Source organism: Heteronotia binoei, chromosome 7 (genome assembly GCF_032191835.1).
Source record: "Heteronotia binoei isolate CCM8104 ecotype False Entrance Well chromosome 7, APGP_CSIRO_Hbin_v1, whole genome shotgun sequence".
In the NCBI taxonomy this organism is placed as follows: domain Eukaryota; kingdom Metazoa; phylum Chordata; class Lepidosauria; order Squamata; family Gekkonidae; genus Heteronotia; species Heteronotia binoei.
In genome coordinates this window covers 138,406,349-138,434,074 of record NC_083229.1, presented here as the reverse complement: position 1 = coordinate 138,434,074, position 27,726 = coordinate 138,406,349, and the positions used below count along the sequence as shown (strand labels likewise).

General features: G+C 46.1%; 1 protein-coding gene across 6 annotated transcripts in view; it reads right to left on the bottom strand.

Moving 5' to 3' along the window:
- Window positions 1-27,726, bottom strand: part of CTNND2 (catenin delta 2) — a 492,702-nt gene that overhangs the window by 53,375 nt on the left and 411,601 nt on the right. For all 6 annotated transcript variants that reach the window (XM_060244323.1, XM_060244322.1, XM_060244325.1 and 3 more), the window contains 2 exons: window positions 16,340-16,550; window positions 14,912-14,996 (listed from right to left, as the gene is read on the bottom strand). In XM_060244323.1, the coding sequence (XP_060100306.1) occupies window positions 14,912-14,996; window positions 16,340-16,550 (296 nt within the window). The remainder of the gene's footprint in view (window positions 1-14,911; window positions 14,997-16,339; window positions 16,551-27,726) is intronic.

The following is a 27,726-nucleotide window of genomic DNA, read 5'->3' as shown; positions in this document are numbered from 1 at the left end:
AAACTATTTTCACTTTTCCTGCCATCAAAGTTGGCATCTTTCTGCCTGAAACTCATTCTGTGCCACACCAGGTCAGAATATTACAGTTGTGATTCACTGGCACAGACTCGATTTGAACCCACCATTGGAGCTTTCTGTTTCCAACAGCAGCCACTGTGGTGGTCTCTGGGAATCTTAAAATCGGGGTTTCAGAACATGGTTCTTTTGGCCTGACGGACACAGAGAGCCCTGATTCATGGGAGATTTCAATTATCTGGACATCTGTTGGAAGTCCAACTCTGCAAAAAACGAATGGTCAAATAAATTCCTAACTTATCTTGCTGACAACTTCGTTTTCCAGAAAGTTAAGAAGGAAACAAGAAGAGTTGCTATTTTAGACTTGATACTCACCATCAAGGAAGAACTGGTTGATGAAGTGGAAATAGTGGGCACCCTGGACAGAAGTGACCATGTGAATTTGGAATTCACAGTATTAGGGAAGGGAAAAGCTGTTATGTAGTCAGACAAATAGGTTGAGCTTGAGAAAGGCAAACTTTGATAAACTTAGAACTATGCTGGCCCATGGTCAGAAATACTGAGGAGGAAGGGGGTTCAGGAGGGGTGGGAGTTTCTTAAAAGCGAAATACTGAAAGCGCAATCACAGATGATTCCTATGAGAAGAAAAAATGGAAAAAGTCTAAAGAAGCCGAAGTGGCTCCATAAACAGCTCTCTAAAGACTTGAGAAATAAAAAAGACTCCTTTAGGAATTGAAAGGAGGGCCTTATAACCAAAGATGAATATAAACAAATCACCAGTGCTTGTAGAGAAAAAGTTAGGAAAGTTAAAGCTCAGTATGAGCTTAGGCTGGCCAAAGATGCTAAAAACAACAAAAAAGGTTATTTTCTTATGTTCAGAGTAAAAAAAAAAAGACCAAGGACATGGTAGGCCCATTGCAAGGGCAAGAAAGTGAAATTGTAACAGGTAATGAAGAGAGGGCAGAACTGCTCAAATCCTACTTTCCCTCAGTCTTCTCTTCTGCTCAACATGGCAAAAACAGAAGGAGGGTATGAAATTCCAAACTAGGATTAGTTGTACATAAACACCTAGTTTCTTTAAATGAAACTAAGGGCCGGATGAACTGTATCCAAGAGTACTAAAAGAGCTTGCAGATGTAATTTCTGAGCCTCTGGCTGTTATTTTTGAGAATTCTTGGAGAACAGGAAAGGTGTCAGAAGATTGGAGGTAGGCGAATGTCGTCCCCATCTTCAAGAAGGGGAAAAAAGAAGATCTGGGTAACTACCGACCCGTCAGCTTGATGGAAAAGTTTTAGAACAAATCATCAGTCAGTCAGTCCTGGAACATTTAGAAAGGAAAGAACATCTAGAAAGATACTAAGAGGCAGCATGGGTATCTCAAGAAAAAGTCATGTCAGACTAACCTGATCTCTTTTTTTGAGAAAGTGACTACCTTGCTGGATCAGGGGGATGCTGTAGATAGCGTTTATCTTGATTTCAGTAAGGCTTTTGATAAGGTTCCACATACTATCCTTGTTGACAAGTTGGTAAAATGTGGTTTGGATCCTGTTACCACACAAACTCAGACTCTCTCCTCCCACAGCATAGCACTCAGCAACTTCCCACCAGCTATTTAGAAAAGGCAGTTCAAAAAACTCACCCTTTTAGCAGCACACTTTCCCCACTCTCTCCCAGAGCTCAACTGTGTCAAGTATAGTGTCCAGATCATGTGAAGTGATGATATCGCTTTACTCTGCTCTGGTAAGATCTCACCTGGAGTATTGTGTTCAGTTTTGGGCACCACATTTTAAGAAGGATATAGACAAGGCTAGAATGGGTCCAGAGGAGGGCGACAAAGATTGTGAGGGGTCTGGAGACCAAGTCCTATGAAGAAAGGTTGAAGGAGTTCGGCATGTTTAGCCTGGAGAGGAGGCAACTGAGAGTTGATATGATCACCAACTTCAAGTACTTGAAGGGCTGACATATAGAGGATGGTGCAGAATTGTTTTCTGTGGCCCCAGAAGGTAGGACCAGAACCAAAGGGTTGAAATTAAATAAAAAGAGTTTCCGGCTCAACATTAGGAAGAACTTCCTGACTGTTAGAGCAGTTCCTCAGTGTAACAGGCTTCTTCAGGAGGTGCTGAATTAATTCAGTCCTTACATTTGTATTCTCACCATGAAGGGCTATAAAAAAGGTAAAGGTGCAAACACCAGTTGTTTCTGACTCTGGGGTGACATCACATCATGAAGTTTTCATGGCAGACTTTTTATGGGGTGGTTTGTCATTGCCTTCCCGAATCATTACACTTTCCCCCCAGCAAGCTGGGTACTCATTTTACCGACCTCGGAAGGATGGAAGTTTGAGTCAACCTTGAGCTGGCTACTTGAACCCATCTTCCGCTGGAATTGAACTAAGGTTGTGAGCAGAGACTGCAGTACTGCCGCTTTATCACTCTGCACCACGGGGCTATGCGTCCTCTTTATTTTAGTGTATTTCATATTTGGAATATTAGATTAGAATAGTGATTGTAATGTAATGCAATGGATATTAGAATGGCATACTGGAATGCATTTTCTCTGATCTGGTAACAGAAGAGACAGAACACTGCACTGCAAATCATCATTGCACTACAAATCATTATGATGGAAAGATTAAAGATAGTGGCTAAACGTAAAAACTGTGTCATAATAGGTGATTTTAACTACCCACAGATTGATTGGGTCAATATGCGTTCAGGTCGAGAGAAAGAGATTGCGTTTCTAGACGCCCTCAGTGATTCTGCTATGGAGCAGATGGTCACAGAACCTACCAGGGGTGGGGCAATCCTGGATTTGGTCCTAGGTAATGCCCATGACTTGGTGAGAGATGTAAAAGTGATTGCGCCGCTTGGAAGCAGTGACCATAACGTTATTGATTTCACCATTTGTATAAATAGGGAGGTGCCCCAAAAGACTAGCACAACCACGTTTAACTTTAAAAGGGGTAAATTCTCTGAGATGAGGAGGCATGTGAAGAGGAAACTGAAAGGAAAGGTACATACAGTCAAAACCCTTGGGGAAGCTTAGAGGCTATTTAAAACTACAACCCTAGAAGCTCAGATAAAATATATACCACAAGTTAGGAAAGCCACAAACAGGTATAAGAAAAGGCCTGCATGGTTAACAAACAAAGTAATGGAAGTTGTAAAAGGTAAGAGGGACTTCCTTAAGCGGTGGAAAGCTAGTCCAAGTGAGATTAATAAAAGGGAATACAGGATGTGGCAAATCAAATGCCAGGCAAAAGGGGACTATGAGGAGCATATTGCAAAAAACATAAAGACCAACAATAAAAATTTCTTCAAATATATTAGAAGCAGGAAACCTGCCAGGGAGGCAGTGGGGTCCTTGGATGAACAAGGGGTAAAAGGATTACTGAAGGAGGATAGGGAAATGGCTGAGAAGCTGAATGCATTTTTTGCCTCCATCTTCATTGTGGAAGATGAGAAGTGTTTGCCCACTCCAGAACCACTAATTTTGGAAGGGGTGTTGAAAGACCTGAGAGATTGAAGTGAAAAGAGAGGAGGGCCTACAACTGATTGACAAATTTAAAACTAATAAGTCACCAGGTCCGGATGCCATACATCCAAGAGTTCTGAAAGAACTCAAAGGTGAACTTGTGGATTTCCTGACAAAAATATGTTCTCTTTCATTGAAATCTGCCTCCGTTCCTGAGGACTGAAAGGTAGCAAATGTCACCCCCATCTTTAAAAATGGTTCCAGAGGAGATCTGGGAAATTACAGGCTAGTCAGTCTGACTTCAATACCGGGAAAGTTGGTAGAAACCATTATCAAGGACAGAATGAGTAGGCACATGGATGAACACAAGTTCATGTAAGGGAATATGAGTTCTGTAAGGGAAGATCTTGCCTCACTAACATGTTACAGTTCTTTGAGGGGGTGAACAAATATGTGGACAAAGGGAACCCAACAGATGTTGTTTACCTTCACTTCCAGAAAGCTTCTGATAAAGTTCCCTATCAAAGGCTCCTTAGTAAGTTTGAGAATCATGGAGTAAAAGAACAGGTCCTCTTGTTGATCAAAAACTGGCTAATTAATAGGAAGCAAAGTATAAATGGGCAGTCTTTGCAGTGGAGGATGGTAAGCAGTGGGGTGCCAAAGGGCTCAGTACTGGGTTCCATGCTCTTTAACTTGTTCATTTGGAGTAAGCAGTGAAGTGGCCAAGTTTGTAGATGACACTAAATTGTTCACAGTGGTGAGAACCAGAGAAGATTGTGAGGCACTTCAAAGGGATCTGTTGAGGCTGGGTGAGTGGGCGTCAACATGGCAGATGAGGTTCAATGTGGCCAAGTGCAAAGTAATGCACATTGGGGCCAAGAATCCCAGCTACAAATACAAGTTGATGGGGTGTGAACTGGCAGAGACTGACCAAGAGAGAGATCTTGGGGTCGTAGTAGATAACTCACTGAAAATGTCAAGACAGTGTGCGATTGCAATAAAAAAGGCCAACGCCATGCTGGGAATTATTAGGAAGGGAATTGAAAACAAATCAGCCAATATCATAATGCCCCTGTAAAAAAAGATGGTGTGGTCTCATTTGGAATACTGTGTACAATTCTGGTCACCGCACCTCAAAAAGGATATTATAGCGTTGGAAAAAGTCCAGAAAAGGGTAACTAGAATGATTAAAGGTTTGGAACACTTTCCCTATGAAGAAAGGTTAAAACGCTTCGGGATCTTTAGCTTGGAGAAATGTCGACTGCGGGGTGACATGATAGAGGTTTACAAGATTATGCATTGGATGGAGAAAGTAGAGAAAGAAGTGCTTTTCTCCCTTTCTCACAATACAAGAACTCGTGGGCATTCAATGAAATTGCTGAGCAGTCAGGTTAAAACGGATAAAAGGAAGTACTTCTTCACCCAAAGGGTGATTTACATGTGGAATTCACTTCCACGGGAAGCGGTGGTGGCTACAAGCATAGCCAACTTCAAGAGGGGATTGGATAAAAATATGGAGCAGAGGTCCATCAATGGCTATTAGCCAATGTGTGTGTGTGTGTGTGTGTGTGTGTGTGTGTGAATGTGTGTTATATATATATTTGGTCACTGTATGACACAGAGTGTTGGACTGGATGGGCCATTGGCCTGATCCGACATGGCTTCTCTTATGTTCTTATCCCACCTCAAAAAATGTGCTTTTTGTTTATTAAAAGAAAAGAAAAAAAAGATGCTCTTAATTGCTCTCCAATTTTGACATATTTATGTGTTTCACTGTTTTTCCTGGAATTAAATCCCAACAATGGTGATCTTATAAACTTAGCTTGTTATTCCTTTTCACATCTGCTAAAACATCTTCATTATGTTTATGCTTATTAGCAATTCTGCTTCTGCCTTATACTGTATAAATGTAAATTCCATTCTATTGTATCTGAGGAAGTGTGTGTGCACACAAAAGCCCATAGCTTGAATAAAATTCTGGTGGTCTTACAGGTGCCTGACAGGACTCACACTTTGTTCTAAGCAATTAATTGTTACTGCTTTGAATTCTATTGTTATTATCTTCCTTAAGTGTGGGCTATTCTGCAAACAGCTATTCTGCATAATGCTTTTTATAGTGCAGGGGAACAGAGGGTGGATGCATGGAAACAAGGGGGCAGTGGCCCCCAAAAGTTTGAGAACCACGGATCTAGCCTGTCCTGTGTTTGCTTCTTGAACCAAGTGTCAAGGGGCTTGCCCTGTATTTGCTGGGGCCCTGGGCTTTTCTGTTCTCTGTAACTGTGATGGGGATGTGTGGGGCTGCTTTTGCCGCCTTGCTTTCTCTTCTGACTGTAACGTATGAAGTACACATTCTGCCCCGAGAGGGAGGCCGGTGGGACAAGTTATCTCCCACCAGAGACTGTCTTGGCACCGGCTGGCCTGCAATTGGGGCAGCGGGGGCTGGCTGAGAAACTGCTTTTGCTGCTTTGCGCGGGCTTTTTGCTTTGCATTTGGGCAGGCTACTAACGGCCTGCAAAGAGGGTGTATAGATCTGGTTCTCCCAGGTACAGCCAGATCTGACACAGAGTCATACCTGCTCAACTGTGTCTACCAATCAAACCTTTACTGAATCTCAGCAAGAGGCTCATTTATTGAGGACTGCTCAGGAGCTGACATCAAGGAAGGTCCATGTGTGATTGTTGCCTGAAGCATCCCCCACGAACACAGTCTTGTGCTGAGTCTGGTCCAGCGAGGCCAGTCTTGTCTGCTCAGAAGGCCCTGCAGGGCTGAGGCACTTTGCTTCACCTCCTACCCAATCACTTTCCCTGGAGATGCCAGACTGAACCTGGCACCTTCCACCACATGCCAAACAGATGCTCTACCATGAAGTCACAGCTCTCCCCCCCCCCCCCCGCAGTGTGGCTCAGACTGTGCTCATTGTACTGGCCAACCCAGAAGAGTAAGGGTGCTAACCATGATCAGCTAGAGATCCCAGCCCACCTCCATAACGACAGTTCGTGGGGGAGACTGACTGTTAAACCAGTTCAAATCTACAGGTTTCCCTTGGGGTGGCGGCGGCTCTACAATAAATAGGCAGAAATACCATGTAATGATAGACACTGCAGGCAGTCAATTTATTTAAATTTATATATTCTGACATTTATGCCCCACAAGACTCTCTTGAAAATAGGCTCATAATTTATTACCATAATCAAGCAACAACTGCATAATAACTGAATGAGTCTCAAAAGTGCTTCCTCATGCTACTGTTTTCATACAGGAGAAAACTTGTGAGAAATTCCTATCAAAATAGCTTTGAATCATGTCTGATAGCTCTATACAGGCACGCCAGCTCATTTGAGCAATTCCTACAACAACATCAGATATTACAGTGGAATTCCTCCAAAAGATTCCACTTACACAGGGGTGGGGAATGTCAGGCCCAAGGGCGAGATCACTTGGTCTGGCCCTTGGGGATTGCTGGGCTGAGCTGAGCCATGTGGTGGCCTCCCTGGGGCCGGGCTGGCTGGCCAGGATCGCTGCAGGGCCTGGAAAAGTCACTGTCACAGTTCAGGTAAGTTCCCCCCTTATTTCTTTATTTCCCTTTCTTTCTATTCTCCCCATTTCTTTGTTTTCTTTAATTCCCCCTTCCCCCCTTTATTTTCTCTTCCTCCCCTTTTTCTTTATTTTCCTTTCTTCCCCACATTTCTTTATTTCCCTTTCTTTCCATTTCTTCCCCACATTTCTTTATTTCTCTTTTGTTGTTGTTCAGTCGCACAGTTGTTTGTGACCCCATGGACAAAGTCACGCCAGGCCCTCCTGTCTTCCACCATCCTCCGAAGTCAGCTCAAATGCATGTTAGTTAAATCAGTAACGCTGTCCAGCCATCTCATCTTTTGCCATCCCCTTCTTTTTGGAGGTAAGACTCCAAAGTACCCGTACTCGGGCCTTCTCAGTTCTGGCCCCACAGCTGTGGAATCAGCTCCCAGAGGAAATGCGGGCCCTGCGGGACATTGAACAATTCCGCAGGGCCTGAAAAACCACTCTGTTCCAAATGGCCTTCACCAGCTGATACTACTAAATTGCCAACTAAACTTACTGATGGAATAGCACTAAATGTATTAATGTTTTTAGAATTTTATGGATTTAATTAACTGTTTTTAAATGTTATTTATTATACAATGTATGTATCAAATTTTATGCTGTTAGCCGCCCTGAGCCGCTTGGTCGGGGAGGGCGGGATACTAATAAAATGTATCTATCTATCTATCTATCTATCTATCTATCTATCTATCTATCTATCTATCTATCTATCTATCTATCTATCTATCTATCTTTTTTTGCCTTCTGTCTTTCCCAGCATCAGGATCTTCTCCAGTGAGTCCTCCCTTCTCATTTGGTGGACAAAGTATTTGAGCTTCAGCTTCAGCATCTGACCTTCCAGTGAACAATCTGGGTTGATTTCCCTTAGGACTGACTGATTTGATCTTCTTGCAGTCCAAGGGACTCTCAAGAGTCTTCTCCAGCACCACAGCTCAAAAGCATCTATTCTTCTGCACTTGGCCTTCCTTATGCTCCAATTTTCATAGTCATACATTACTACTGGGAATACCATCACTTTGACTATACAGACTTTTGTTGGCAGGGTGATATCTCTACTTTTTATTATACTGCTCAGGTTGTCATAGCAAACGTCTTTTAATTTCATGGCTACAGTCACCATCTGCAGTGATCTTGGATCCCAGAAATGTGAAGTCTGTCTTCTCCTTCCATTTGCCACTCAACCTCTTTATTCCCATTTCTTCATTTCCCTTTTTGCCTTTCCCCCCATTTCTTTATTACCCTTTCTTTCCTCCATTTCATTTTTCTTTCTTCCCCCATTTCTTTCTTTCCCTTTCTTCTCCTCCCTCTCTCTCTGGAGCCTGAGTGGTGGGCATTGTGAAGGACTGCTGCTGGGGTATGTGGGTGCCTTTAAAGGTCTGCTGGGAGCAGCTGCAGTATCCACATGAAGGGAGGGAGGGGTGGCAGGGGTGGGTGGTGGGAGCCAGCTGCCAGCAGTTCAGTTTGCATGTGATTATCCCAGATGGGGTGGCCTACTATGCTAATGAGTGTGTGACCTAATATGCTAATATTGGGTGTGTGGTCTAATATGCCTGGACCTAGGCATTTGCCTAGGGCGGTGAGGTTGGCATGTATGTGTGTGTGTGTGTGCCACGTGACTTCAAAGAGCAAAACAATTATTTACATTAATTTTGCCGGCCTGAATCGTTCTTCCTCAGCAGAGCACTGTTTTTTAAGTTGACAATTTTGCATGGCCTGCATATGATATGTTCATTTTCAGAATTTTCATTAATAAAATCATTTGAAATTTAAAATAAAATAAAAAAATAAATAAATATCCAAATGGCCCTTGGGAGGAAAAAGGTCCCAGACATATGCAAAGTAATGCTTTCTGTTATTAATGTGATTTGCAGACACAGGCCATTGAGTCTTGAGTTTTTGGATCCTATAGCTTATTGGCTCACAGCAGCACTTTCCTTTCCTCCCATTCGAGGAATCTCCCACCAGCACGAGAGGCAGTTGCCTATGGCAAAAAAATTGGCTCAGTTGTTTATACAGCATGTCTTTCGGCTACATGCTTTTCCAAGTAAGATAATTTCCGACCACGAGCCACAATTCATTGTCAACTTCTGGGTGCACCTATGCACCTTGGCAGAGATAGAGCAAGGTCTCAGCTCCACCTACCACGCCTAGACAGACGGAACGCATGAATGCGGTGCTCGTGCAGTTCCTAAGGCGTTGCACTTCATTACAACAGGACAATTGGGTGCCCCTCCTGCCCTTTGCCAAATATGCACACAATAGCAGCATTCACAGTGCAACTAATGCTAGCCCCTTTTGGTAGTAAATGGCTATGAAGGAAAACTTTCCCAGAGCTCCCATCACCCCCCACCGCCCCAGTGGCTTTTACAGAATGGTGGACTCGAATCTCACAGGGTTGGGAGACCATACAGAAGGAGTTGCTTAGGGCTCAAGAAACGTACAAGAAACATTATGATAAAGGAGGACCAAGCTATGGGACCTCAAGGTGGGGGATACAGTGTACGTTTCCACAAAGCACCTTCCTAATGCCCAGAACTGTAAAAAACTGGCCATGAAATATCTAGGGCCATTCCCCATCAAATGGATTATAAACAATGTGAGTTACTAAAGAACCTGAAACATGTTCATCCTTGTTTCCACGCTAGCTATCTCAAGAACGATCCTGGACCCTTGGCTTGACACCCCCAACAACAACGTCCCACTCTAATTCTGGTTCGTGGTCAGATTCATCATGAGGTGCAGGAAATCCTTGATGCGAAACTCAAACGAGGAGAACTGTACTATCTTATCAAATGGACTCATTTCCCTCTCAGCCAAGCGGAATGGGTCCGCACAGCCGATACACAATGTCGAAAGCTCATTAAAGACTTCCACCAGAAGCCAGGGGGAAGGGGAGCCGGGGGGGGGGGGGCAGAATGTCAAGAGTCATCTCCTCTGTATTTCTCTTGCCATGTTTTGTACTGTAACCGATTTGCTTGAGTGCATTCTTGTTTTGCTCATTCTTGCTCTGTGGTTCTCTTGGGAACGTATTAAGTAAGCTGTTTCCACCGACTCCAAGGTCAGATGTTGGGGGAAGTGTAGATTAGACACCTGGACTCTAAACCAGGGGTGGACTCCAAAGGAGGGTGGGAGGGGGTCCCGCCAAACCCTTGGTTCCTGCTTTTTTCTTTGCCACACTTGCAATTGAATTGTAACGGTTGGGGCGAGGGATTAAAAGGAGAGTCCCTGGGCTAAGTCTTAGCGAAGATTGTGTACTGCCTTATGATCCTTACAATGCTTATGGAATAAACTGCTGAATCATTGGACTGTGTTATTCCTTGACTCGAGGTCCTGACAGGCTGATCCTCTCGCTTGTGCAAGGAGGCGGCACTACCATTAACGGAAACGTTCTGTAGGATATTTGGGGGAAAGTAAAGGCAAGGCTATTCTCATTTTAGGAGCTATTTTCTTTAACCTTTACAGGATGGCCACCGTGTTCCTCAGCAGCTGAAGTCCACTTTGATCACAGTCTTTTATCATCTCAGTAGATGCTGTAGAAAATACGATGTTTTCTCATAAGAACAAAAAATGAAGGAGGGATTCTGGGGCATAAAATATCTGTCCATTATCTATCCTAGCTTTTTGAATTGTCCCATCCCAAATTTGCCAAACTTTCAGAGCGTCTAAGGCCTCACACTATAGTGAAATTTCAACCCCAGTCTGTGGTTTCGGTGCATACCACAATTCACTTCATTAACAGAGGAAAGAACCTTGTCTATTACAGAAGCAACCTAGGTTTGCTTTTCAAAAACCTGTCCTGCCAGATGGCTCTGCAATTTAATAGTGCCTGCATCCACGCAGAAAACACTGTTATGTTTTAGATGCATTCAGTATTATCAGGTAGGGAGTTCAATCTGGTTTACCTGGCTCAACTCAGACATCATGCAGACCAGAAGGCTGGTTTAGTCTGATTCAGTGACAAGAAGTCAAGAGGAACATCATATTCTAGTTTGGTGATCAGCACGAACAAACCAGAATTACAGGTGTGGCTGCCCATGTCCAGACAAGCACACTAACCAGACAAAGAACTGAAACATGTTTCAGAGGTCAGCCTTGTTGGTCTGCAGCGGAACACTTAGACTGGAGTTCAGGAGAGTCCATCAGTGGCTACTAACCACAAAGTCTAGATGGAGCACTCTGTCTGAGGCAATGATGCTCTGTCTTCTTGGTTGCTTGGGAGGGCAACAATGGTAAGGCTTCTGGAGTTCTGGCTCCATTGATGGACCTCTTGTTGGCACCTGGAGTTTTGCCACTGCCTGCCAGAGTGTTGTACTGGATGGGCCATTGGCTTGATCCAGCATACCTTCTCTTGTGTTCTTATGTCTGAGGCAGAGATGCTCTGTATTCTTGGTGCTTGGGGAGCAACTATGGAGGGCTTCTGGAATTCTGGCACTCTTGGTGGATGTCCTGATGGCCCCTGAATTTTGGCCACTGTGGGACACAGAGTGTTGACCTGGATGTGCCATTGGCCTGATCCAGCATGGCTTCTCTGATGGTCTTATGTTTGCACATGATGCCTGAACTGAGCCATTAGACAAGATCTAAGAACACAACTAGGCTAAACTGGCTGACATTCATCACTGAATCTGAATCACATGTGTGATTCCAAAAGCAAAATCACTACATGAATGCCAGGCTTCTTGGCGCCCTAGGCTGACAGATTCAGCCCCCCCCAACTTCCTGCCCCGCTGCCCTTCCTCCCCTCTTCCTCAATTGCTCCCAGCCACTGCAACACCCTTTGCCTCCTCCTTCTGAGGGCCCAGGGCAAAAGCTGGGAGGGTCAGGGCTGCCCCTTCCGTCCTGGGTGATTTAAATCATGTGGGAGGGCACTTAGGAGCTGCTGCTGCCCTTCCAGCACCAGTGATGGGCGGGGCCTTTATATCATGTGTGGGATATAACTCTTGGGCACTCCCCCTTCCTCACTCACTCCCCCCACTGCCCTGGCCCCTCAGAAGGAGGAGGAGGCAGAGGCCATTACGGCAGCAATGGGGTGGGAGGGGGGGGAGAGCGGGGAAGCGTGAGTGCCCAGGAGCAGCTGCTGCCCTTCCCACAGGGGATATAAAGGCCCCGCTGATCAGCTGACTGGTGGGCCCTTTCGTCACTGGCATGGGGAGGGCAGTGGCTGCTCCTTGGCACCCTCCTGCATGACTTCTATCACCCAGGAGGGAAGGGGCAGCCCCCACCCTCTCAGCTTTGGCTTTGGCATGGCAGTGGCTGCCGCAAGTCATGTGGGGAGTGCCTGATGGCCTCAGGTTGCTTAATGGGCGCGCCAACCATGCATGAATGCGAAACCGATACACTCCATGTCTGCTTGCCTGCCTTTGGAAGAACAGACTGGACTCCCAACATGGAAAAGAGACAAAGGCCTGGGCAGGCTTCAGAGCTTCAGTTCCAGTGCAGTGGCTTCTAGGAGTGAGGAGGCTCCTTCTAAGGGCAGAAAGCTCACAGAGGGTCAGAATCCCTGCCAGCTCTTCTTTTGCTTTTTATTAGTGTTAGGTTGTCTTTGCTTTACTGTACTGGCTGCTTTGTCCTTGAGAGCCACCATGAAAGCATTCTTGCATTTGTTGCTATCCGCCCCGCCCCCCCCCCCCCGCCTGAGACTGCTGTCTCCCCTGCCCAGGAAGGAAGGGGAGAAGGAAGGGAGGGAGGGAGCATTGGAAAAATATTATAGCATTGGAAAAAGTGCAGAAAAGGGCAACTAGAATGATTAAAGGTTTGAAACATTTTCCCTATGAAGAAAGGTTAAAATGCTTGGGACTCTTTAGCTTGAAGAAACGTCGACTGCGGGGTGACATGATAGAGGTTTACAAGATTATGCATGGGATGGAGAAGGTAGAGAAAGAAGTACTGTTCTCCCTTTCTCACAATACAAGAACTCGTGGGCATTCAATGAAATTGCTGAGCAGTCGGGTTAGAATGAATAAAAGGAGGTACTTCTTCACTCAAAGGGTGATTAACATGTGATTAACATGTGGAATTCACTGCCACAGGAGGTGGTAGCAGCTATAAGCATAGCCAGCTTCAAGAGTGGGTTAGATAAAAATGTGTGTGTGTGTGTTTGTATAGATTTTTGGCCACTGTGTGACACAGAGTGTTGGACTGGATGGGCCATTGGCCTGATCCAACATGGCTTCTCTTATGTTCTTATGTTATGAGGGAGAAAGGAAGGGAGGGAGGGAGGAAGTGAGGGAGGGAGGATGGAAGCAAGAAAAGAAGGGAGGGAGGAAGGGAGGAAGGGAGGGAGGGAGGGAGGAAGGAAGGAAGGAAGGAAGGAAGGAAGGAAGGAAGGAAGGAAGGAAGGAAGGAAGGAAGGAAGGAAGGAAGGAAGGAAGGGAGGGAGGGAGGGAGGGAGGAAGTGGGTGAGTGAGGGAGGAGAGAAGGAAGGAAGGGAGGGAGGGAGGAAGAATGAAAGGGACGGAGGGATTGAGTGAGTGAGGGAGGGAGGAAGGGAGGATGGAAGGGAAGAAGTGAGTAAGGAAGAGAAGAAGAGATGGAAGAGAGGAAGAAAGAAGGAGAAAGTGAGTGAGGAAGAAAGGAAGGAAGGAAGGAAGGAAGGAAGGAAGGAAGGAAGGAAGGAAGGGAGGGAGGGAGGGAGGGAGGGAGGAAGGGAGGGAGGGAGGGAGGGGGGGAGGAAGGAAGGGAGGGAGGAAGGGAAGGAGGGAGGGAGAAAGGAAGGGAGGGAGGAAGGAGGGAGGGAGGATGGAAGGAAGGAAGGAAGGAAGGAAGGAAGGAAGGGAAGGAGGGAGGAAGAAAGGAAGGGAGGGAGGGAGGATGGAAGAAAAGAAGAAAGGGAGGGAGGAAGTGAGGGAGGGAGGATGGAAGGAAGGAAGGGAAGGAGGGAAGGAGGGAGGAAGAAAGGAAGGGAAGGAAGGAGGATGGAAGGAAGAAAGGGAGGGAGGAAGTGAGGGAGGGAGGATTGAAGGAAGGGAAGGAGGGAGGAAGTGAGGGAGGGAGGATGGAAGAAAAGAAGAAAGGAAGGGAAGGAGGGAGGAAGAAATGAAGGGAGGGAAGGAGGGAGGATGGAAGAAAAGAAGAAAGGAAGGGAGGGAGGAATGAGAGTTGCCGCCTTGATGGTTCTGAATAACACCCTGCTTTGTTTACATTAGAAAGTAACTTGGTTTTGCTTGGTTGTGTTAAGGGGGGGTTTGGAGGGTGAGATTGGGAACCTGGAAGTTGCTTAAAACTGTATGTGTTGATTGGGCTCATTCATAGCAATGGCCTTAAAGAGAGAACATGTATTTGTGACGACTCAGTAAAGCTTCACCTATACTTCTATAGTGGAAGTCTATCTGATCGTTACTTAGCAAACCTCCCATGGATCTGCTCCCCCTTTCTGACATGGTTGGAAACAAAAGCCCTAGATCTGAGGCAACTTTCAGATCTCGCAGATCTATTCCTCAGGAGCACCCTTCTCTCTGCCTCTGTCTTCCAGCTGGTGTGTCTTTATTAAATTCAAAGACGCTGAAATGTTTACCTTTCCATTTTAAACTAAGATGAATCCTCCCTCTTAGTAACTCTGCTGAGGCATAAAAAAGTCAATCAAAGCAATTGTATTTGTAAAATGTACTTTAAAATATAATTTATCTGAGTGAATTTAAGTTCCCTTATCTTACCCTCAAATGAAATCTAAACTGCAGCGTCTGATCCACAATGCAGACACTGTGCCCTGACCACCAAACCAGGCCTCAGGACTCCATTTGAAACAGGAGATCCATCAATAATCTCTTGCTCTATAGCTCTTAATTTCTGCTTTGAGCGATGCTAATGTCATGCATAGCAAACACCACTAAATGACTCTTACCTTCTTGTAGAGACTTCTCAGGTCCCTGTACTGCCACATGCTGTTTAAGACCTGAGATGCTGCCTTCACTACTTTTGGCGAATGCCTATTTGAGAAAGGGAAAAAGGGACACTTGTGAGTAACTGAAGGCCTCAAGGGAGCAGGTCGGAGTTCCAGCCAGTAGCTTGTGCAATGTGTTGTGTCAATTCATGGCAGCGGAGCACTGGGATTTTCTTGGCCAACATCACCTCAATACTGACTACATGTTGGATGAAGGGGAAAAAGATCTACAATTTCACAAGGCTTGGATTGACAAGCAAGAGGGATTGTGGAGAGAACCAGAATTGTGGCTGTTTATAAACAAGTTAACAATTGGCAAAGTAGTTAGAAGACAGTGCAGCATTTAGAATAATCGTAAAACCCCTCTTTGAAAGGCCCAATGCCAAACGAAAACTTTACAACCCCCCCTTGAATATATAATTCCCAAGGGCAACTTGGGAAGGCTGCTACACATCTCTATGATTGCTTCCCCTGCTTTCCTGTCTCCTGCCGCATAAGGCAGCTCATTGAACGAGCCTGCAGTGATTTAAAATGCATCCCAAAATATACATCTACACACTTCACAATCTAGTCCTTCTTATGAAAAAAATAATCCCAGACAGTTTCTACCTGACATTCCTTTCACTAAAAATGCACTAGCTTTTGACTAGTAAAAATCACCTACAAAAAGATCTCATAGTGTTGGAAAAAATCTTGAAGTTTGGCTCTGGGGTTCTTTGGGAGGAGTTTCATACTCAAAGAGCCAGAGAACATCTCACTGGCTTCTCCTTGGAATCCAAATTGCTGGGATGACTTTCAGAGTTTTTACAAGGTTCTGCTCCCACTTGTGCCCATGGGGGGCCACCAGGAAGTACGTCCAGAGGTATGCTGGTCAGTTCCGCATCGGGTACTGTGAAGACCACCCTGGGCACAGAAGTCAACCTCATGCACTCTGCTTCGTCTGAAGCTCCCTGGTGCTTTTCTTTCAGGCAGCACAGGACAACTGTCAAGCCTTGAGGTGACAAAGTTATGAATGGCCAGTGGTGGATCACTTCCAGACAGAAAAGGCTCACAAAGTTGTCACGCATGATGGGAGACACTCCTGCCCCACAGCATCACCTGCAAATGTCTGAGCACATATTTTCTCATCATGCTCCTTGAGGAACGTGCCCCTCTGTTATCAAGTACAGTTCTTGTTCCACTGAGAACTCGATAAATAAATATTACCAGTCCTTAGCAGCTGAGAGTGTCAGAGATTTTGCTATGTGAATTTTCCCTCCCCAACCCCTTTGTCATCATCTGTCAAGCTTACTAATAAATGATGAACTACAGCTCTCTGGGGAACAATCAGAGCAGAGACGCACTAAGCAAATTACAGTTAACAAGTGAGAGAAGGATTGTGGAACGTACTTGTCTCCTTTACTCTTGGAAATGCCAACCAGCTTCTCAATTCCACCTGCATCCCGTAAGGCCTTCGCATTCTCCATGTTTTTTGTGATGACTTCATGCAAGGTGCAACAGACGGCAGTCACAGTATCATCCGACATGGCCTTGCTTGTTGAACTGTTGCTATTGTTACCGCCAGGAAGTCGGTGGACCAGGTCCCGCATGGCATATTTGCCTTTTGAGAAGAAAACGGACATGCAGGGGAGAGTCACACTGTGCAAACCCAAAGCAAAACAGAAGGAAGCTACAGGAGAGCAGCACTCACTGGGCACCCCACCGGTCAGGGGAGGATCGTCACAGCAACTGGGCTTACAGAGTTGGTCTGCCGTAAGATTATGAGTTGCATCTAGCCATAAATTTCAACTAACAGAGGGGTCAGCTCTTTTCACCCAGTGGAGACCCCAAATCGCTCCTCAGAATGTCCCCAGCAAACGGTGGGCTGGTTTGTCCCCTTCTGTCAGCAGAAAATACTGCTGGATCCAACCTCATGTATGGAAAACGGTCCGACCATTCAAAAAGCAGTAGGGTATTATGACTATGCAATGACTGTACTTGAAACAGAAACCTCTGTGAAGGCCCTAAGCATCTGCTAAAATCTACTAGCAGGACAAATAGTTAATTGCATACTACATTTAATTACTTTAACTGCATTTGTCTGTGTGCTTTACAAAGTGTGCATCTTCATTACCTGCATTATATTTTATGACACTCATGGCCCAGCCTGACAAGGTCTCATTTATGTCAGATCCAGTCCTCATAACAGAGGAGTTCGACTCTCCTGCTCTAAGCAGTCCACACCCCACCTTTGTTGTCAGAGCGGAGAGGGTGGATGGTTAGTGAGGCCTGAATGGATGTCGCATTGGTTTTGTTCTTCCACATAAGGTTTTCCGCCTGATGAAGGTCTGAAGGTCTTTGCCAACATCATGCCAGCACCTCCTCATCAGAACCAGCCCTAGACCCTAAACTGGCCCCTGAGACAAGGCTAACTTCTGGCGCCCTCCCTGCACTGATCACCTCACCAAGTCACATGGGGGCACCCAATTCAGCACCCCCAGAAGGCCAGCACCCTAGGCAATCACCTAGTTTGCCTAGCAGGAGGGCCAGCTTTGCTCCTCATGCTCTTCAAGGTTTCCTGCCCTCAACACTGGTTCTAATGGCTGCTCCAAGACCTGGAATGGCCTGTCTCATTTTTCTCTTGGTGTTTATGGAACTCTTCTTTACTCTTGCAAACTTTCTTCTGAGCTAAAGTGTTTTTTAGACTGACTGTGAATTCATTTTGAAGGAATCCTTCACTTTCAATTATTGCCAATTATAAAGTAGGAAAGTAAACTAAAAAGGCAAGCTAATTGAGGACATTTTAATTTCATGGAAATGTCAGTGTGTCAGACTGTAGCTAAAATGCCCTAAAATTTCCAGCTAATTTTCTTCCCCATTCTATTGTGGCTACTAAGAGGCCCCAGAAAATATAGTATAAAGAAGGCCATTATTATTTCTTCTGGCATTTAAATCTTCCTTTGAGATATTATTTGTATTATGATGGCAAATGGAAGCCATGAACAGAGATCATCGACCAACTGCGGCTCTGTAATTTTGCTCCCTATAAAGCTATGATTGGCTATATCATAGCCAATAGGTAGGAAGAAAAGGTATCACAAAATGATTGCATTTGGGCTTGCAGGTTTTTAAGCAGTGTTGAATTTTTGCTGGAATCAGGGCAGAAGAGATTCTTGCTGTGTGTTGGGGAAAGAAGTGGAAGGCTGTTGTTTGGAGGCTGCATAAGCAGCCATGGGGGGGGGGGAACCCCAACCATAAGGCTGTTGTTTGGGGGCTGCATAAGCCCTCCATGGGGGGGGGAACCAAATCATTCAGTCTCGGCACAGGGGTCAAAATGACCTGATAGTACATGGTTCCTCATCCTCTTGGAGAGGAGTGACAAGTGGAGTGCCTCAGGGATCTGTCCTGGGACCTGGTTTGTTCAACATCTTTATCAATGATTTGGATGAAGGAATAGAGGGAATGCTTATTAAATTTGCAGATGATACTAAATTGGGAGGGGTTGCAAACACAGAAGAAGACAGAAACAGGATGACCTTGACAGGCTGGAAAACTGGGCTAAAACCAATAAAATTAATTTTAATAGGGATAAATGTAAACTTCATTTAGGTAGGAAAAATCCAATGCATGGTTATAGAATGGGCAAGACTTGTCTTAGCAGTAGTATGTGTGGAAAGGATCTAGGGGTCTTAGTGGATCATACGCTGAACATTAGTCAACAGTGGCTTACAATGCAAATGCAATTTTGGGCTGTATTAACAGAAGTATAGTGTCCTGATCACGATGTAATGGTTTCGCTTTACTCTGCTCTGGTAAGACCTAACCTGGAGTATTGTGTTCAGTTTTGGGCACCACATTTTAAGAAGGATATAGATAAGTTGGAATGGGTCCAGAGGAGGGGGACAAAGATGGTGATGGGTCCGGAGACCAAGTCCTATGAGGAAAGGTGGAAGGAGCTGAGGATGTTTAGAGGAGGCAGCTGAGAGGTGACAGGCTCACCATCTTCAAGTACTTGAAGGGCTGTCATATAGAGGATGGTGTGGAATTGTTTTCTGTGGCCCCAGAAGGTAGGACCAGAACCAGTGGGTTGAAATTCAATCAAAAGGGTTTCCGGCTCAATATTAGGAAGAACTTCCTGACCATTAGAGCAGTTCCTCAATGGAATAGGCTTCCTTGGGAGGTGGTGGGCTCTCCTTCCTTGGAGGTTTTTGAACAGAGGCTAGATGGCCATCTCACAGCAATGAAGATCCTGTGAATTTAGGGGGAAGTGTTTGTGAGTTTCCTGCATTGTGCAGGGGGTTGGACTAGATGACCCTAGAGGTCCCTTCCTACTCACCACATTCTATGATTCTAATGCCAAGCTTGTAAGACAATTTTGTCACATGCTCAATTAAGCAATGGCTTCCTGGCCCCGTCTTCTAACATTGCAATCCATACTGGGGAGTTTCATCTCAGGTGCTGAGATGGCAACACCTCTTAGCTGCCAATAAGGCCAATGAGAAGGCTGAATTTGCCCATGCATCTTGGTCTGAAAGCAAGGGTAAGTAGTGAGGAAACCAACACATAATCCAAATTATGCATTAAATGTTTGAAGCTATGATGCTTTATTGATAGTTTTTTCTTGGTATGTTGAACATTGTCTTTGCCTGCTTCAGCTGGAAGCTCTTCTGGGCTTGCAAAGCTGCAAAGAAAATGCAGAATGGATTTTCCATCAAGGTCTCCACACCCACACAGACTATCTGAGCCAGAGATGTTAATGGAAAATTCAATCACATCACCAGTAGATCTTGGCATCTCCTCACCACAGACCCTCACTACACCTGCACCCAGGTGAGCAGCTGTGTGGATCTGAAGCAGGAGAAGGAAGTCTGAGTCCAGATGGGCACCTTTAGGACCACCCAAGTTGCATTCAAAGGATGAGCTTCCATGGGCACGCACGCTTCCTCCAGGCACACAAAAGCCCATACCTTGAATAAAACCTTGTTGTTCTTAAACTCAAACTTTGTTTCACGACAGCCAGATCCTGACGGAACACACCTGTCAGACATTGTAACTTGCTTCTATTTCTATGGTAGATAGATATGCTTGCTTGACATGACTAACCCCATTTTGTAGATTGTTATATTCTATGCCTTTCTACTAACCCTGGGAACAGAGACATGCATTTCAAACAAGACCAATTGTTAACTGCAAGGGAGGAATTTCTCACTTGGTACAAAGAACATCTGGGGCCTTTGAAGCTAGCAGGCCCCAAGGTAACCAGCAGGGTTCCTTCCCTGAGAAAGAGATAAGGGAGTATATGGGAAGCGTCAACTGTCTCTTGGAGTGTGAGAATGGTTTTATTGTTACGCCTCTCTGTAATGTACAAAAGCACAAGGCTTGGCCTTGGAAAGTATCAAACTCAATCTGCTTCTACACCAGACCACTTGTTCTCAAATAAATGGATTAATTTTGAAACAAAATGATTCATTCTTATTTGAAGTTCCAACGTCTGACAACACCAGCCCAACTGCTGTTGATGACCAGTTTTCAGAACAGTTTTTTAAAAAAGGTTCCTAATAATCCATTTAATAACAATTGGTTTTATATTAAGTATGGAATTTATGGAACTGCTACGATAAGAAGCAGATATGATAAAAACTCAGCCTCCTACCTCTTGGCAGGGGGAGGCGGCCATGGCACAGTGGTCACACATTTCCTAATTAGCAACAGTGGAAATTCTGCATGGAGTCATTAGCATGATTAATTGGTCTTTGGTAGAAAAACAGTTGTGTGCAGAGAGTTTCATGTCGCTCAGCTGCCTTACGTAAATTAAACCTGAAATCAGTTAGGGTTCGTTCCAGCCTCACTGTGGTTGCAACACCTTCATGTGGAGGAATCCCACAGATTTCTATAGGGGCTTGCAAAGCAGCAAAGAAAATCCCCCACAAGCAGTGCAAGAAGGGGCGGGCAGGAGGGAGGGGAAGAGAGTGTCTCGCCAGCACCTCCCATGTTCCCAGGCAGCTCTTCATCTCTGTGCCATTTAAGTTAGAATGGGAGTTGCTCCTCTACCTTTCTGTGGAGGGTGAGTGAGGCCACCATGTGGGTCGTGGTCCCTCCACCTCACACATGACACCCTAGGACTGGAGAGGACAAGAACATGGGCGAGAGGCAGATGGGCAGAGGCAACTCGAGTCATACAGCCTGGCAACAGCTCCGCTTGGCAGGAGAGACTTGATCAGGGCTGTCAGCCTGTGGGCCACACCAGGGTTTCCGTCAGGTGCACAGCCATTTCCTCCCCACTCCCTTGGAAGCTGCAAGGCTGCCGAGGATGTTCCCAGCGCCTTCTTTGCCTGCTTCAGCTGGAAGCTCTTCCGGGCTTGCAAAGCTGCAAAGAAAATGCAGAATGGATTTTCCATCAAGGTCTCCAAACCCAGACAGATTATCTGAGGCAGAGATGTTAATGGAAAATCCATTCTGTGTTTCCCCTGCAACTTTTTCTGTTCTACAATGTGTTTCAGTTGAACGGAGATCAAGTAGTTTCACTTTTGCAGCATTTATGGCTTGTTGAAGCTCCTTGCAAATAAAGGGTTGAGGCTTTGAGCCAGCTTGTCTCTGCTGAATGGACCTGAGAACTGGTGCCTAGTGAGGACTCTAACCTGGGAACCCACAGCCAAAGAGGGATATTACACTGGAGAGTCATTGCCAATTTGAGTAGATCAGAGGGTGGTGGTGGGGGGAAGCTTGCAGTGCCCGGCTATTTCATGTTTTCCTAAGCTCAGAGCGTTTTTTTTTTAGTTTATATATAAAAACATAAGAGAAGCCATGTTGGACCAGGCCAGTGGCCCATCCAGTCCAACGCTCTGTGTCACACATGGGCCAACCCCCCCCCAAGTGCCCTCAGGAGGTTCACAAGTGGGTCTAGAAGCCCTTCCACATTGCTCCCCCCCTCAAGCACCAAGAATACAGAGCATCACTGCTCCAGACAGTTCCAGTAATAAACTGTGGCTAATAGCCATTGATGGATCTCAGCTCCATATTTGTATCCAATCCCCTCTTGAAGCTGGCTATGCTTGTAGCCGCCAACACCTCTTGTGGCAGTGAATTCCACATGTTAATCACCCTTTGGGTGAAGAAGTACTTCCTTTTATCTGTTTTAACCAAACTGCTAAGCAATTTCATTGAATGCCCACGATTTCTTGTATTGTGAGAAAGGGAGAAAAGCACTTCTTTCTCTACTTTCTCCACTCCATGCATAATCTTGTAAACTTCTATCATGTCACCTCGCAGTCGACGTTTCTCCAAGCTAAAGAGCCCCAAACGTTTTAACCTTTCTTCATAGGGGAAGTGTTCCAAACTTTTAATCATTCCAGTTGCCCATTTCTGCACTTTTTCCAATGCCAGAATACCCTTTTTGAGGTGCAGTGACCAGAATTGTACACAGTATTCCAAATGAGAATGCACCATCAATTTATACAGGGGCATTATGATACTGGCTGATTTGTTTTCAATTCCCTTCCTAATAATTCCCAGCATAGCGTTGGCCTTTTTTATTGCAATCGCACACTGTCTTGACATTTTCAGTGAGTTATCTACCACGACCCCAAGATCTCTCTCTTGATCAGTCTCTGCCAGTTCACACTCCATCAACTTGTATTTGTAGCTGAGATTCTTGGCCCCAATGTGCATTGCTTTGCACTTGGCCACACTGAACTTCATCTGCCACGTTGACGCCCACTCACCCAGCCTCAACAGATCCCTTTGGAGTGCCTCACAATTCTCTCCACCCTGAATAATTTAGTGTCATCTGCAAACTTGGCCACTTCACTGCTTACTCCCAACTCCAAATCATTAATGAACAAGTTCAAGAGCATGGGATCCAGTACTGAGCCCTGCGGCACCCCAATGCTTTCCGTCCTCCACTGTGAAGACTGCCCATTTATACTTACTCTCTGCTTCCTATTAATTAGCCAGTTTTTGAGCACTTGTCCTTTTACTCCATGACTCTTGAGCTATTAAGGAGCCTTTGATGAGGAACTTTATCAAAAGCTTTCTGGAAGTGAAGGTAAACAACATCTATTGGATCTCCTTTGTCCACATGTTTGTTCACCCCCTCAAAGAATTGTAACAGTTTAGTGAGGCAAGATCTTCCCTTACAGAATCCAAGCTGATAATTTGTGTTCATCAATGTGCCTACTCATTGTGTCCTTGATAATGGTTTCTACCAACTTTCCCGGTATTGAAGTCAGACTGACTGGCCTGTAATTTCCTGGTTCTCCTCTGGAACCCTTTTTAAAGATGAGGGTGACATTTGCTACCTTCCAGTCCTCAGGAATGGAGGCAGATTTCAATGAAAGATTACATATTTTTGTCAGGAGATCCACAAGTTCACCTTTGAGTTCTTTCAGAACTCTTGGATGTATGCCATCCGGACCTGGTGACTTATTAGTTTTGAATTTGTCAATCAGTTGTAGGACCTCCTCTCTTGTCACCTCCTCTCTTGTCACCTCTCTTGTCAGGCCTTTCAACACCCCTTCCAAAATTAGTGGTTCTGGAGCGGGCAAACACTTCTCTTTAGGGTTTGTAGAATCTTTCGGGCTCAAGTGCTGTGTTCTACTGGAGAAAATTTTTCTTCCAGACGTTTCGTTCTCGGCTGCGGAGAACATCCTCAGTGGCGTTGCAGCCGGAGCAGGCGCTCTGACCTTCTTGGCTGCTATGCATTGAATGAGGCCAGGGCTGCTGGAGAGCTGCTATTTCTAGGCTGGAGGGGGTGTGGTGAAAGGGCAATAGGTTTGTGGATGTGCCCATTGTTTGGTGGGGCTTCCTGGAAGGGTAGTGATAAGGAAACTGGCTGTTGAATGTGACCATTGTTCTGTGTTAATTGCTGGGAGGGTTGGAAGGGGTGTGAAGATAAGGAAGATGGTTGTTGACTGTGCTGATTGTTCTGTGGAATGTACTGGTTGTTCTGTGAATTTCTGCAATTTATAGTCTGTAGGGTGTTTTGCAGAGCTGGATACCAAGAATGGTGGATGGAAATGCCTTCTTCCTTTCTGTTAAAGTTGTGCTGATGTTTGTAAATCTCAATAGCTTCTCTGTTCGGGAGGGTATGATAATGTGAGGCCGCAGAAAGGACTTCAGTTCTTTCAAAGTGGATGACGTGGTCTCCTTCTTGAAGTGCATGTTCAGCTACAGCTGATTTTTCTGACTGAAACAAGCGACAGTGTTTCTTGTGTTCGGTGAGGCGGGTGTTGATACTGCGTTGGGTAGTGCCAATGTAGACTGCACCACAGGAGCAGGGTATTTTGTAGACTCCAGGTGTTGAAAGTGGATCTCTCGTATCTTTGGCCGAGCGCAGCATGTGGCGGATCTGTTGTGTGGGTTTGAAGACTGTGTCAACATTGTGGCGTTTGAGAATTTTGCCAATGCAGTCGGTGACAGATTTTATGTAGGGCAGGAAGGCTGTACCTACATTTGTGTCTGGCTTGGGATTTGGTGTGGATGGTCTCTTGGGATGCAGGGCTCTTCTAATTTTTTGTAGGGAGTATCCATTGGCCTGCAGTGACTGGTTGAGGTGGTTTAGTTCCTGCTGGAGTTGGCTTGGTTCACAGATGCGTGATACTCGGTGGATGAGGGTTTTTACAACTGTACGTTTTTGGCGAGGATGATGATTGGAATTCTTATTTAGATAGTGGTCGGTGTGTGTGGGTTTCCTGAATACAGTGTGGCTGTATTCTCATCTTCCACAGTGAAGATGGAGGCAAAAAATGCATTCAGCTTCTCAGCCATTTCCCTATCCTCCTCAAGGGCCCCACTTCCTCCCTGTCTGGTTTCCTGATTCTAATATATTTGAAGAATGTGGCCCCCCTCATCTCAGAGAATTTACCCCTTTTAAAGTTAAACGTGGTTATGCTGGTCTTTTGGGGCAACTTGTCAAGCAATGTGAATCTTTCTTTCAACAATATAATGCTAATAGTATAATGCTAAATGAATGTATCTGTAAAGCTCCATGAATGTTGCTAACCATGAATCAAGCCAGGCACATCAAAGCAGGAAATATCTAAAGTGTAGTTCGCGTCTCTTCTGCCTCTCTCGCTTTCACTAACAAATGCAGGAATTTGCTCTTTGAAGATAAGCGCCTTCAGGGACAGGTTCTCAAGCCTGATCCCAGGGAAGGAAACCACAGGGATTGCCGTGTGAAGATTCACACGTGAATACCGCATTGTTTAGAGAATGTAGCTTTGTTTAGAAAACCTTTGATGTGCCACCTTTAAGTATGCCTTCCACTGTTACTATGTATCAGTCCAATACCTAGCTCAATAGAAGCATCTTGGATTATCGATAAGTCATACTGTTTCAAATCAAGGACTGATTTCTTTGAGATCTAATTGCTTGACATTTTGGAACTGATCCATATTTAGAGTTTATCTGAACCGGCCACTTTTAAGCCGGATGGCTGAAAAAGTTCCGGATAACAGATAACCCTTTGGATTAACCAGAGTAAAAACTACCCCCCTGGCACATCGTCGGATCCCTGCTGCACATCCCTCCCAGCAATTAACACAGAACAATGGTCACATTCAACAGCCAGTTTCCTTATCACTACCCTTCCAGGAGCTGTTCATCACCCCGTGGAAGTGGGAGCGGCGAATCTCCACCGCCTTGATGGACGAGGCCCTGGCATGCCACGAAACCCTCCTGATGAGGCCAAGCCGGGGGGAAGGAGTGGTAACCCTGGCGAGACGGGGGATGACTGCCCGATTTGGCAGGATGATGAACGGGAAGAACCGACGATGACTGCGGGCGCGGGTCGGAATCGGAGAACGGGAGCCCCCCCCCAAGGAAAAGGACATCCTAAAGAAAGTGAGGGGAGAGATGGTGACCATGGCCCGGGAGCTACGAGATGAGATCCAAGCAAATGCCACGTTTGTGGCCCGGGAGGTGCAGAGGCAGATCAACCGAGTGCTGCTACGGGACTTTGGGAGAGGCCCACCAGCTTCCACCACGCCAGCGCCACCTGCACCAGCCCTGGCCGGCCCGCTGGCGCCGGCCGGCCCGCCAGCAGCGCCAGTTCCCCTGGTGGCACCAGCAGCTCCAGTACCACTCGGAATTCCAACACCACGGCCAGGGCATCCAGGGCTGCGAGACTTCAGGCGATGTCGGGAGCTTTACGCCACCTTCGATGGCGATCCCGAGGAAGTGGAATACAAGCAAACAACTATATGCACTACTGGGGGAACACCTTCCCCAACGACCCAAGTAGAGTAAACTACCTTGGGTCCAAGCTAAAAGGGGCGGCTAGGCGCTGGTATGTGAGCCTGTACAAAACCAGGGGCCCTGAACTGTGTGGCCGGGTTCCTATAAGCCCTACTGCTCCAGTATGAAGACCCTCTCCAGGAGACCCGAGCCAACACAGCCCTATGAGGGAGTACACCGCCAACTTCAGAGCACAGTGCGCCAAAGTCTGGGGTTGGAGTGAGATGATGAAGATTGAGGCGTACCAATGCGGCCTCAATGCCAGCCTCCTGGATGGGGCCCTCCAGCAAGCCCACCCCACAACACTCGCAGCAACATTGTAACCTCGATGGTGCTTGACGAGGATACTATAATTCTAGACAACCTGAGTGAGGAGTCGTGGGGAACCGAGCCGGCGGAAAACGAGAGCGACCTGCACTGAGAGGTGCTGGAAGGCAGTTTGTGGATCTAACGGCACCGTTATGGGTGAGAATAACTGGATCGCTATTCTTTGTCCCATTGACATTATTAAACCTGAAGCTTAAACGCTTTATGCACGCCCGAGCTCTGATTGACTCAGGGTGCACGAGGGAAATTATCACCCCAAAATTAGTAGATGCTCTTGGACTCTCCCGATTGCCCCTACCCCACCCGATCCAGTTTGAGCAAATGGATGAAAACATAGAGGGGCTACCAGTGGGAATAGATGAGCACTGGGACGTGGACGTTTTCGTGATCGCCCCCTCCTCATCTTTTGATGTGATGCTAGGGGTTGACCAACACTGAAGTTCTCAAGCGGGCGGAGGTTACCAGCATCGAGGCACTGCTGCTGAAGACGCAGCTGCGCTGGGCAGGGCATATTTCTAGGATGGAAAACCACCGCCTTCCCAAGATGGCCCTGTATGGCGAACTCTCCACTGGCCATCGAAATAGAGGGGCACCAAAGAAGAGGTACAAGGACTCCTTGAAGAAATCCCTTGGCACCTGTCGCATCAACCATCACCTGTGGTCTGACCTAGCCTCAGATCGCGAAGCATGGAGGCACACCATCCACCAGGCTGCCTCTCCTTTTGAGAACGCACACATAGCTGGTCTTGAGGACAAAAGGAGATTGAGGAAGAATCGCACTGCTACAGCACCAACCCTAAATCAGACTTTTCTCTGCAGCCACTGTGGCCGGACCTGCCTGTCCCGCATTGGTCTTGTCAGCCACCAGCAAGCCTGCAGCAGACGTGGACTATTGCACCCTTCTTAAATCTTTGTTCGCGAAGCCAAGCCGAGAGAGAGAGAGAGAGAGAGAGAGAGAGGGGTTGGTTGGCTGGCCAGGCACCAGCCGGACATACAGTGGGGGTTGCAGACCATAGACTTCACCGACAACCGGTGCAAACACCACAACTGGTCGGGGAAGTGGGGACCCAATCCGCCCCCCAGAAATGAAAAGATGTGCATATCGGTGAAAGAGATCCAATCAATTCCCCGAGAATACAGAGATTTGCACAGGGTGTTTAGCGAGGAGGAGGCGAATGAGTTGCCCCCACATCGGAGCACCGACTGCACTATCGAACTCATCCCCGGTCAGAAGCTAC